This window comes from Drosophila suzukii, chromosome 2R (assembly GCF_043229965.1).
Source record: "Drosophila suzukii chromosome 2R, CBGP_Dsuzu_IsoJpt1.0, whole genome shotgun sequence".
Taxonomy (NCBI): domain Eukaryota; kingdom Metazoa; phylum Arthropoda; class Insecta; order Diptera; family Drosophilidae; genus Drosophila; species Drosophila suzukii.
In genome coordinates this window covers 12,603,128-12,615,292 of record NC_092081.1, presented here as the reverse complement: position 1 = coordinate 12,615,292, position 12,165 = coordinate 12,603,128, and the positions used below count along the sequence as shown (strand labels likewise).

Sequence of the window (12,165 nt, the reverse complement as noted above, 5' to 3'; positions counted from 1 at the left end):
TATACTCATGGACTCTAATAAAGTTTTTACATTTATCGTGCGTTTAAAATATCACAGTTTGGGATAAGCCAATGTATCTCAAAGTATAACTGTTTTAACACTAAAAACGTATCTTTTTTATAGCCAAATTTATTAGGCAGTTATAAATTATGTTTAATTTTTTACCGTGTTGGGAGTGCATTTGCAGCTTTTAGCTACGCTGCGGCTTTACGATCGTCGTTGTTGCTGCCGGCTCGTTCTGAACACTTTCCGTTTTCTTAGTCGGCAATAAAATCAAATTCACACTAATTGCTATGATCAGACACAGTTATAAATTTTTGAGTGGTTATTTGTGCCTCGGCCAGCTCTTCCGCTCGTTTTGGATTGGTTTCATAAGCGCAGCTGCTGCATTCGCGGGTATTTAAATGATGATCGCCGGCTGCAGCTGGGTAAAAAAAAGGGTTGAGTTCTTTTTGTAAATTCGAGCACAAAGCGCACTATAAAACAGCTCTGAGTGCTTTTTGGCAGCCCATTTAACCCGGCGCAATTACGGGCAATTTAAACAAATTTAAGACATTCTACAGGGAATTCCAGGGCAGAGCTAACTTAAGTATACATATCTACGAAGCACTAAGAACACAATTCGATGCCGTTCTCAGCTCAATTTGCATCGGAATGACTATTAATTGCCCACTGAACTTTGGCAGTCAGCAGTGGCAACAAATCACCTGATCACCCACAATAAATCAGTTTAATTAAACTACGTGTTTAACATTCAAATGGAACACTATTAACACACTACAGCCGGTGGATAAATAAGGCAATTTGCAAGGCAGCAACAATAAAAGCACAAATGTCAAATAAAATATCGAACACTTATTGATGGCCATGCCAGATAACTGGTCAGTTGGTTGGGGACGTGCGGCGAATTTTGTTTGACATTAGAAACTGTCACTTTTATGAAAGCCAAAGTGAATTTATGCCCCGGCCAAAAGTCCGCTTAATCGGTTGGATTTGAATAAAAATCTATTGGAATCGCGGCTATTTGTAGCTCGATGCCAATAACATGATAAATGCTTGTACGTAATTTGTTACCTCATCGCCGTCGCCCCAGAAGGGGCAGTCCAAAAATTGTATGCTAATTTAAACAAAACTAGATGTCGATATTGTTTAATTGACCAAAAGGCAAAAGCGCGGCAGCATGGCCGAAGAAGACGACGGTATTAATTAGCATATTATGAGAATCAACACAAATGCTTAGGTTAGGTTGCTGGAAACAGGAGATCTGACTCCGTAGATAAGGCTGCAAATTTATGATGGGACAGCCAAGCGATACGAAATGGCAATGCCAACACACAATTAAATAGGAAAAAGAGTGATGGCAGGGGATTTCAAAACGTCGAATTTTAGCTGCTCTACAAAGATAAATATTTATTCTTCATGAGGTCAAGGAATTTAAAAAAATGTTAGTGCTTTAAACCAAAATTAAAAAATTGTGCCTTTTTTATAGATTTAAAACATTTAAGAATCTTAACTTAAAGGAAGAAATGTGTTCGGATAAGAAAACTAATTTGAAAATCCTCTTTTTTGATTAAAGTAAAAGTATTGTAGTGTATAAATAAGAGATCTCCCATCTTAGGGTGCATATCCCTAGCATTCTATAAAAATCTCTTCCAATTCTATCTCAGGAATAAGAGATAAGATATTTTGGCGAGGGAGGTGAGTTTAGCTTTGGGTTCCGACTGTGGAGTATCCATAAATTACGTGAAGCAAGTCAATGAAATGCCATAAAAATGCGTGGCCCGGTGTCGTGTGTTGTCTGATCTCTCTGGTTTTTTACGAGACAGAGCAAATTGTTTTATCAAAATTATGAGAAAATGCTAATGAGGCAAATAAATTTGGCATTAAAATTAATAAACAACAGTTTGGAGTTGGGCAAAATGAATTTCAAATGGCCCGCCGGTCGCACACTGATTAAATTTCACACTCAAATGGGCGAGAGTAAACACAACTTGTCCAAACAACTTCGTGTTAATTGGCGCCTTTGATTGGCACCGCCCTGTGCAGTTATCTATTCTACTGCAAAAAAAAAGTATAAATAAATAAATAGGTTGTAAAAAATGAGGCTGCCAGATTTTGCATTTCGTATTCAGTCCTAATTAAGACATCAAAATGGGGCTTTCTAGCGCGCCACAAACAATCCCGCAGGCATCAACAAGTTGAGAAATCCGTCAAAACATCACGTTTTCTGTGTCCACGATTGCGCATAGACAATGCCCCCAGTTAACAGTAGTTTTCGGTTAATTAATTTCGAAATAAAAGTTGAAAGAGAAAAATCAAATTTTAAACACTACAAATCATGGTTTAATGTGCCCACAAAAGACCGACAGAGACAACCGAAGTGGCAGCCACAGAAAAGCGGTTGTAATTAAGTTGTCAGGTTCCCAACATGAGTTTGAATAACTAAACTTGATTTTAACTCCCCTGGAAAAACAGTTAATATTAATGAGAATCTTTGGCTAATGCTGTCGATCACATTAGGCCGTCATTTTCTCATGGTGTTTTGTGTTTCTTTTCTTAATTTTTTTCTGGGTTCCATTACAGGCCGTAACCCCAATCATTGCTTCCTACTCTTTTCTGAAATTGTTTGATTGGTATTCATTTCATATCAAGGCTTTTAGCAAATTTGCCTTAATCTTGTCGGGGCTCTCAGGCGAGACTCATCAATTGGCTCTCCAATCTGCCAATTAAGCAGCAACAGGCTCGGCAAACAAAGCTCTCCATGGGGCACTTGAGAGTCAACTAGTCGATCAGCTGGCATCATAATTAGCCAAATCTCGCGGCCGTAATGGATGGATAGCGCCAAGTCGACAACAGGCCTCGCATTCGCACACACGATTTTTATTGGCCGTCACCGGATCGGAGTCTGTGTTCCCTGGCCATGCTCTTGCCATTTGTTTTTATTGCTTATCAGCAATTGAAGCCTCCTTCCCCGAACCCGAACCCGACTCCAAATCCCTCTACAAATCCGAGGTCTCGCTTCCTCCATCAAAGCGTAACATTGTCGTCGCAGTCGCCGCTGTCATCAGCAACATGGTTCTGCCACGCCGGTTGTATCCCATCTGGGGTACGCGCGATGCGTCAGTTCGTTAGCAACAACAAGCGGGTGTCGGGGACAGGGACACAGGGCTACACTCGGAAAAATTGGGATGTGCTATCGTTTTTTATAGACAAATCAAACAGGGGTGCCAAAGGAATGGAGCTGAATTCGGGTGGAATTATAGGTGAGAACTAATCCCAAAAATCATACTTAAGATGGGCCTCACACCGCTTTTAAATTTTTAACAGAACTTTACCATACTAAGAACTGGTGTAAAATAATAATAATGATCAACAACTAACCTAACATTTGGTATATTTCTTAAGCGTGCTTAAGCCCTACTCCTCCTACAAGTCTACAAAAAACTGCGTTACCTTTTAGATTGAACTATAAGATAGCAATAAGTATATATTCGTTATTTTTGCCATTTAAAAACTAATTTAAGTTAAGCTTAAAAGTACATATTGTGTATAAATTCACTTAACAAAAGTTAAAAAATGGGTATACATAAAAATATTCTTTGGCACCCGGATATTTTTTATATTATGTGGCATTCATCTTTCATAGGTTCTCTATAAAATCCAACAAAATTAATTTATATTTAAAAAAGTCCTTGTCTTGGCATTATAAAACTAATTAAAATTTACCTTAAAATTATTTATTGTGTATAAATACACTTAATAAAAGTTTAAGAATGGGTACACCTAAGAAATGTTTTTTGACACTGTGGTATTTATCTTTCATAAATGCTCTATAAAATCCAACTTACCTAAAAAATACATTTTTTTAAAAGTAATTTGTATTTTAAATCAACGCTTTTAAGACTTCTTCTGTATTTGCATGAACTAATTTTAGTGGTAAAAAGAGCCTATTATACAATGCAGTGGAAATAGCCCCTGAAAGTATTAAACTTGCAGCGTCAATCAAAGCAAAGACAATTCGAAATTATTTCTTATTATTATAATAACACACCAAGTTCACCAATGCGCATTACATTGATAGAAACCTTTCCTCTATCTGCCCCCTGTGCAACATCAGCCCAATAAGCCTAACCCATATTATTACCTCATGCCCCGCCCTTACTCTCCAAAGAACTGCATCGTTCAACTCCCAAAACCCTTTCCACATTATATCAAATCCTACTTTAATCAATACCCAGAAAATCTTACTCTTTCTTAATAATTCTAACATATTATATAAGATATACTAAATTGTAAAATATAATAAAAATAATAGTCATCACTACTAAATTACCATAAGCGAGCTTAAGGCCTTTTGCTGCTATAGCTCTAGAATAAACCCACTGTTAGCTTAAAGTTTTAACTATAAGTTAGCATTAGATAATAATAATAATAACAATAATAAACTTCACTAAAATATTTTTTCCAGTGCTCTTACTGAGCGGCAGAGCCACCGAGCTACGTCATGTTTATATGATTATGCCCGGAAGCACTAATTACCTTATTTACACTTTTATAACTTGGCAGCGGTGCGCATGCGCGGCCGGCGGATCGCGAACGGCGGATCGCAGATCGGAGATGGGTGCAGATCACTGGCAGCGATCACTCCAAACACTGGTTTATGGCTTGAGGAAGCTGGTGGCAAGTCTCAGGTCTCCATCTAGCAGGCATCTAGCGGATGTGGCCCGTTGTCTTTGGCAAATAAAGAGTGAAAACTGGCCGGGTACTCGTAATAACTTGGCAATTAAAGTACAGCACAGAGTGAGGCCAAAAAAGCGAAAATCTCAATCGGGTCCTGCCGTTGCGGAGCAAACAATCAATTGGGGCTGCCACAAAAAGTGAGCCAAGTGGCTCGGTGGCAGCCTCCAGGCACAAGCCACTCACCCGATACCTCGACGACCCACTGATAAAGCCGTCTTTTTTTGGGTGCAGCAACTTGGCTGCAAGTCTCTGCTACCGATTCCCCGTGATTAAGCCATGAATCAGCTGGCCTAGCAACTTGTAACGGTTGAGTTTGGCCAGCTAACTATGACTCTTTTATGCTATTATTTCTCGATTTTTTCGGTGGGCGTGAGCCTTGCAGCTAAAGGCGGCTATTGGGCCGAGTGATTGTCATGCTATGGTAAAATCAATTTTCCACCAGTTTTTCCACTGTGTGAGTGTGCAGTGTTTCAAGGAAATTTTTATTGGCCTCTGCCAATCGAAATGCCCGGTAATGAAGTGTGTTCATAAATTTGCAGCGAAAGCTGACAATGAAAATTAACATGTATAGTAAGTACGGTGGTGCAGGGTTGCAAAACGATAAAATCTGGTAACATATTTGATACATTTTTGAAATCCTAAATTATTAAAGCTTCTAAAAATTTATTCAAATAATTTATTTGCTTAGGAAAAATGTTTGAATATCTATAAGAATGTAATACTCAAAAATATAAATAATAAATGGGGAATTTATCCGAAGGTTTTAATACATAGTGAAAAAACATCACTTTTAAATTCTTTTAAATTTAAAAATTGAAGGCGGAAAGTGCACTCCACTCTTTTAGACTCTTTAGACCTCCATTAAATCAGAAGCCTTAATCAATCAGTGTTTCATTGACCACTGTGAAGTCCCAGCTGGCCCAAAAGTCAGGTGCGCATTCGCAATCTCGGCTGGCAATTGCATTCCTCAGCGTTCCCAACTTGTTTTTCTGCGGTCTTGGCTTTTTGGAGATTTTCAATTATTAGCAACGCCTAACAAATGCCAATTTCCCATCTCGCTTTCGGTTTCGGTTTCTTTTTCTGTTTGCATAAAATCATTTTTACCGCAGGGCACGGAAGTGCATGCGGTTATGTGCCATTCGTGTGCAATTTGTGCCACAGCGGACCGATCGAAAATCCGTTCTAAATTTTTAAGAATACCTACTTTTATTGTTTGCCTTTTCGACAGGGTCAACAAGTTAATCACATTGTGTGGCATGGGCATAATAGAATTCTTATTTATTTTTTTTATATTTTACCGGCTGCTGTTCGCTTGTGGCCTGGCTTTTTTTGAACGTTGGGTACCGCGCACGCGTTTGGTTTGGTTAGGTTTGGGCCTTAATAAGACAACGGAGTTGGACTTCGAGTGCTGCTGCTGGCACGGAAATTGACGTTTAGAACGATCGGGGACCAGACCAGGTTGGCCCGACCAGCTGCCTGGCCTTTTTTGGCCAAGAAGTAAGTACGCTTTAGCCTTTGGCGTTCAAATTGGCAAATTAAGTCATACGCCTGCCCGTCCGCTGCATAGTACCGCAATTTATCTCTTTTGGCTGCAGCATTATTTTGCAATAATTATTGATTTATTGTCTTGTTTGCTGTCCCATTGGGCCGGTCCGAAAAATCAAAGCGCCGCCAAAAACCATTATCACATGCATGCGAAAACTTGGAACAGTTCTCATTCCCAGGTTCCCAGGCCAGGGCCGAGGTCTAGGTTGGCTGGAAATCATTAGTAAACGCGGCTAATGATGGGCTGGCCTGCAAACTTCGACTTGGTAATTGGAAAGGCACGCACATTAGGGCGTAGTCGATTTTTACGGCTAGAAAGTGAGGCAATTAACTGGCGGGGCAGACACGGAAAATCGCAGCTCTGCAACACTGAAGACCTCGCTCGACCTTTCCCTTTGGCTACCAGGCGTGTTCGCCGTATTAATATTTCACGCCTTCCAATCGAGGCCTAAACTAGTGCAGAAACTGGAGTTGAAAGGTGAATGAATATCTGGCTGAATAAGATAACACGGAACTAATGCCGGCCAATGGGAAAATTGGAAATCGTGGATAGGTTATGTGGTATTTAGGGGGAACGGAAATGGTCGATTGCTATAGAATATATCTACAAATACTATAAAATCCCTGAGGAGAACCATTTAAAATGTATAAAACTATTTTTAAATAAATCCTAAAGCAAGAAAGAAATGTAAACATAATATAACTAGTAGTCTATCGGCAATACCCATTTCCCTATGATTATCCGCAGTATATTCTCAATAATTTCAATTTTGCATATCCCATTCCCGGCCAGTCGAACCAGTTTTCCACCTAGACGCGTCCAGTTTTCTCCTTGCCCACCGAAAAAAATAAATGAAATTGAAAAATATTTGTAACGCCTTATTATATAAAATGTGCTACACATTTGTTAGGCCATTCGGTGGAAACGATTTCCATTTCCCAACTCCCATCCACCCAGTTCGATTCGATTCGATTCCGAACCGACCCTCCTTGTTGGGACTTCGCGCTGCGCTTTCTTGCAGTTCACGTTTGTGGCATGAATAAACCCACTTATCTAATTGCGATTCCGGGAACTGGTTTTCCTTGATACATTTTTCTCAACTCATTAGAACTCAATCATAACTCGGGACTTGGACTTGCACTCGGACTGCGACCGACTCCTTTGCTTTTGGCCTGGCTTTGGCTTTGGCTTTGGCCCCTCCGTGCAATAGGCAAATGTAATCGTTGCTACATATTTTTTTCAGCCGACGCGCTCAATTGTTGCCGTGAGCAATTTTTTATGGCCAGCCAACGAGGCAACAACAACAAGTTGGCTAACCAGAAAAGCAAAAAATAAAAAAAGAAAAGAGCAAAACACGCCGGACGTGTTCCATAAACAACACTTTGATTACGACGACGCGGGCGCACAAACGCAAATCGATGTTTTCATATGGAAATTGAATCAAAGTCAAGTCCCGAGCTCAGAGTATCCAGAATATGGAGCACGGCAGCAACTAGCAACATGTGTACGAGTACTCGGTTCGAGCCAACAATGTAAGCTCTGCACAGGAAAATGTTTTGGGTAAGAAAAATAAATAAATTTTGTGGCATAGTCTCCAAAACAAGATTAAAAGATTTTAAATCTTTTATATTTTTGATCCAGAGGTGGCATATTTCAATTCAGAAAGGCGATTATATTTTTCTACTGCATACTTTTAAGCACCTAACAAGGTTGGCTCTGCACAGGAAAATGTTTTGTGAAAGAAAAATATATAACATATATAAGATAATCTCTAAAACAAGAATATCAGCATTTTTTTTCTTTTCGTTGAAGTCCAGAGGGCTTAATATGTGTAACCAATAAAAAAGACTATTACATTTTTAACTGCATACTTATAGACACCTAGCAATATAAGCTCCGCACTGGAAAATGTTTTTGGAAAGAAAATGTTATTTATCATGTCATTTATGTAGGATAATCTCCAAACCATTTATAAAGGAAATTTGAGATCTATAATATTTTTAAGCCAGAGATCCCACGTAATAATACAAAAACATGATAGTCTCTTTTTTTCTGCATACTTTTAGACACCTTTGTAAGAGTTTTCAAAACTCTAGTCTAACACAGTTTGATTAAGCCTGATATTAATCTTAAATCACATTAAAATCTTGAGGTTGATTTAATGATCACTTTTCTCTTTGGTTTGTTCGAGTTAAAAATTTAATCTTAAAATTGTAAGAGGAAAATCATTCTATTTTTCCCGTGTACCAATGGATCCGTTGGAGCTTGGAGCTGGCTCCGAGTCCAATTGGCCTTGATGTGAGCCGAGAGTGGGACCATGGCGTCAGCTCTTTTGTGGCTGGCTTTTGCCAGTAGCCGAACATTTGGACGAGGAGAAAACGAGAGAAGGGGGGCAGATCAAGCCCCTGGGTTGGTCTTTTGTGGTTTTAGCTATGATTATTAATCAATTCTTTCATATCACTTCGACTGAATTGAATTCTTTTTACGAATCGTTTAAAAGTATGTGAATACAAAGGTAGCTAAAGTCTGCTGCGGCTGCTGTCTGGCAGCCTTTTTACTCTAATTAATTCAACAAAAGTTTCTGGGCCGCCTTTTGTCCAGAGTTTTCCGCTTACCGACCAGTGCTGCTGGTGCTGTGAAAGGTAGCATTCATTATTCGGATGTTTATGTTTATTAAATTCCATTTAATTACTCCAGTCTACATACGCACGCAATGAAATGCCATTTCAATGGAGCATTGAATGCAAAAAAAATAGGAAATCATAATAATAATTGTTTATTAATGGAAAATGGCATTTTCGATTGGCATCTGAAAAGGGCAATCGATTCGAGTGGAGGTGACCTTAATATGTGCTTGACTGCGGTGCCGAGTGAAGGGCTTTGGGATTGTTTAATATAAGATCTTTGAACTAAAATCGGAATAAGTTAGCACAGACTTAATTGCTTACAAGCGAATCGATCGCTGTCTTTGTTCCATGCAAATAGATTTCTTCCTTCCTTCACAGGAAACACTTCCCAAGTCCCCGTTTCCAAGACCCCGACTTGTCTGCCACAGGTGTCGAATTTGACAGATGAGCAAAACGCAGGGCAGTAACCGGAACTTGCGGACCGGACCGCGATTGCAATGGGCGTGGCTGGTCCTCTAAAAGAATCGCATCAGCCAATCCCATAGAGAAACCCAATCCCGCAGCGGAGTCAGCGCGACTTCAATTTAAATTTTAATCGCATGCCTAATAGACAAACCTGTGGTAAATGTCAGAATAAAGAGACTAAGAGCCGACTTAAATCATGCCAACATTTACAAAGTACTTTGCAGGAGCCCCATCTTTGGACCAGCCTCGTATGAGCGTCTGCGAGTCACGGACACGTCGTCAGATACAGTCGGGGTATGGTATGGGTATGGGTATGGGTATAGGATGGTATGGTATGGTATGGTATGCTGAAGATGGGCCAAGACAAACTTCCGATCACGTTGTAAGTCAGCAGCGAAATTGCTAACTGAGAGAAAATGTATACTTATAGAATGCAGGGGGTTTTTTTTACATTAAAAGATGATATCATACCAATATTATATTATAATTTATAATATAATTTATAAGTTTTGGAAATCCCCAACTCCTTTGCATATAATACTATTTTGTTGCGTTCTTATAATGGTTTTCCCAACCAAGTTTCAGTGCTCAGAATCTTTTGCAACTTAGCAACAAATATTTAATCATATTACCATATTTAGTACTTCTAGTTCCCCAAGAGAAAATTGATATAAAATGTATTTTGAGCTGTGTATCAGACCTCTACCGAGCCCTGGCCAAAGGGCCAAGAGAGAGAGAAAAAGTTAATGGAGGCAAATGCATCAAAATGGTTAATTGGATCTGGAACAGCAAATGACGAACACTTTTAGTGTTTATGGCAGTAGCTGAGGTACAGGCCCAGATCCAGGGCCAAGTCGAGATCCAGAGCCGGGTCCAGAAACAGCAAAGGAGATTGCGGCAGATAGGCAAGTGTGTACGTGGATTCGATGGTGATGATGGGAGCTGCGGGAAATCGGAGCGGCAGGCAGGGCATATATATATAGAGGTATACACATATATATATTTATATATATTCTAGGAGATGCGGCAAACAGCTCAAGTGGCAAGCGTGTTGTACACGACACGCATTAGCGTGAATGGAGCAGTTCTCGTACTTGCCTTGGCCATTTTTTAATCGAATCGAATGCGTTGAGAGCCGGGCCTCAAACTGAAACTGCAGCTTAGATGGCCAGACAAATGTGAGGGAAAATTAATGGCGAGCTCTGCAGTAATTTCCATTAAAGTGGGCACAGCTCCGAAAATGCACTTGTTGCTGCTAGCCAAGCGCCCGGTAAGGCCAAGGAAAACTTCCGTGTTCCTTACCAGACAGCCGGTGGATCGGCGAAATGGTAATGGGCCAATATGATGGCCTCCATGAGCTGCCTAATGGGCCGCTCTATGGAGGTTTTTACTGTGGCATTATGGACCCGCCTCGGCAGCAGCAGCAGCATAGCCTTGTGCGGATTTGGATCCAGTCGATCCAAAACGAAAACGACTGGTTATTTTATTGTAAAAAACCAAGGAAAGCCATAACAAATAGGCACTTTAAAACGTACAAGAAATATTAATACATTCTTTCTGCTAATTCAAATCACCCCTAGCAACAGTGTTTGGTCTATTGAGCTATTGATTTAATACATTCCACCCACACAACTTGTCTCAGTTGGTTGCAAAAACTCAAGCCCTCAACATGGATATGGATTGTAAGGACTTGTATCTTCTAATTGAAAATATTTGATATTAAAGAAAATCCTTTTTAGTAAACAACGACTTGGAGAAACGCATTTCGGATGCCTTCTGTGTGTTCGATCATCATGGTGACAAGTTCATAGATGTTCGAGAAGTGGGCACTGTCCTGAGACTCCTGGGTTGTGTTCCCACCGAGGAGGAGGTGAACGAAGTAATCTCGGCCACAGAATCGGAGGAGACCAGTGGGGAAGTGCATTTGACCAAATTTTTGCCACACGTCTCGCAATTGCTCATGGAACGCAAGTTAGTGAAAGTACTCTCTCAAGATACTTTTTCCTAAAATATTTTGAACAGAATGGAACCCGCTCCGCCGGAGAAAATTCTGCAGGCCTTTAAGATTTTGGATCCTGAAAACAAGGGTTACCTGACCAAGGAGAGCTTTGGAAAACTGATGATGGAGGAGGGTGAGCCGTTCACCCAGGAGGAAATGGATGAGATGTGGCCAGTGGCCATAGATCCCATCAGCGGGCATATTCCTTATGAGTTCTACTTGAATCAGCTAATGGTAATAAAATTAAATTGTTATAATCATCCCGATTTTTATCTAATGCTTACATTACTTTTCAGGTCTATCTGTAGGCGATGAGATAAGCTTCTCAGATAATATTGCCGCTTTATTCTGGTATCTCATTTTTTCACTAAAGATACTATATACCAGGCAGAATCCAACTTCCTGAAGCACCTACCTACTATTTTGTCAGCCTTATGCCGCTATAAAAGTGCAAGTAGAGTTCAATAAAGTCCCCAAATTACACTCGTTAACGGGATGTTTTTAGCACTCCCCTGTGCATTTGCTATTCTGACTATTTCACTAAGCAAATCTCTTTCCACTTTCCACTCCCTTTCTTGGCCACTTACATTAGCCTTAGCTGCGAGCACACAGAGGAGCGGAGCTAACCAACCAAACTGGCCAAATGCGTTCCAAAGTAGTCGGCTAAGTCCCCGGCACAGGACACTGGCTTTTGGTTCTGGATATGGATGTGGATGTGGATGTGGATAGGGATGTGGATGTGATAGAGGAGGAGCCGCTGCATCTGGAGTTCTACTTGGGGCGGGACG

General features: G+C 40.3%; 1 protein-coding gene across 1 annotated transcript; it reads left to right on the top strand.

Moving 5' to 3' along the window:
* Positions 1-10,903: 10,903 nt before the first annotated feature.
* On the top strand, positions 10,904-11,868 carry LOC108017902 (dynein regulatory complex protein 8). The gene is made up of 4 exons (XM_017085072.4): positions 10,904-11,060; positions 11,118-11,349; positions 11,401-11,611; positions 11,674-11,868. Exons 1-4 carry the CDS (start codon positions 11,048-11,050, stop codon positions 11,683-11,685), a joined length of 468 nt encoding a protein of 155 aa, XP_016940561.1. The 5' UTR covers positions 10,904-11,047; the 3' UTR covers positions 11,686-11,868.
* Positions 11,869-12,165: the final 297 nt, after the last annotated feature.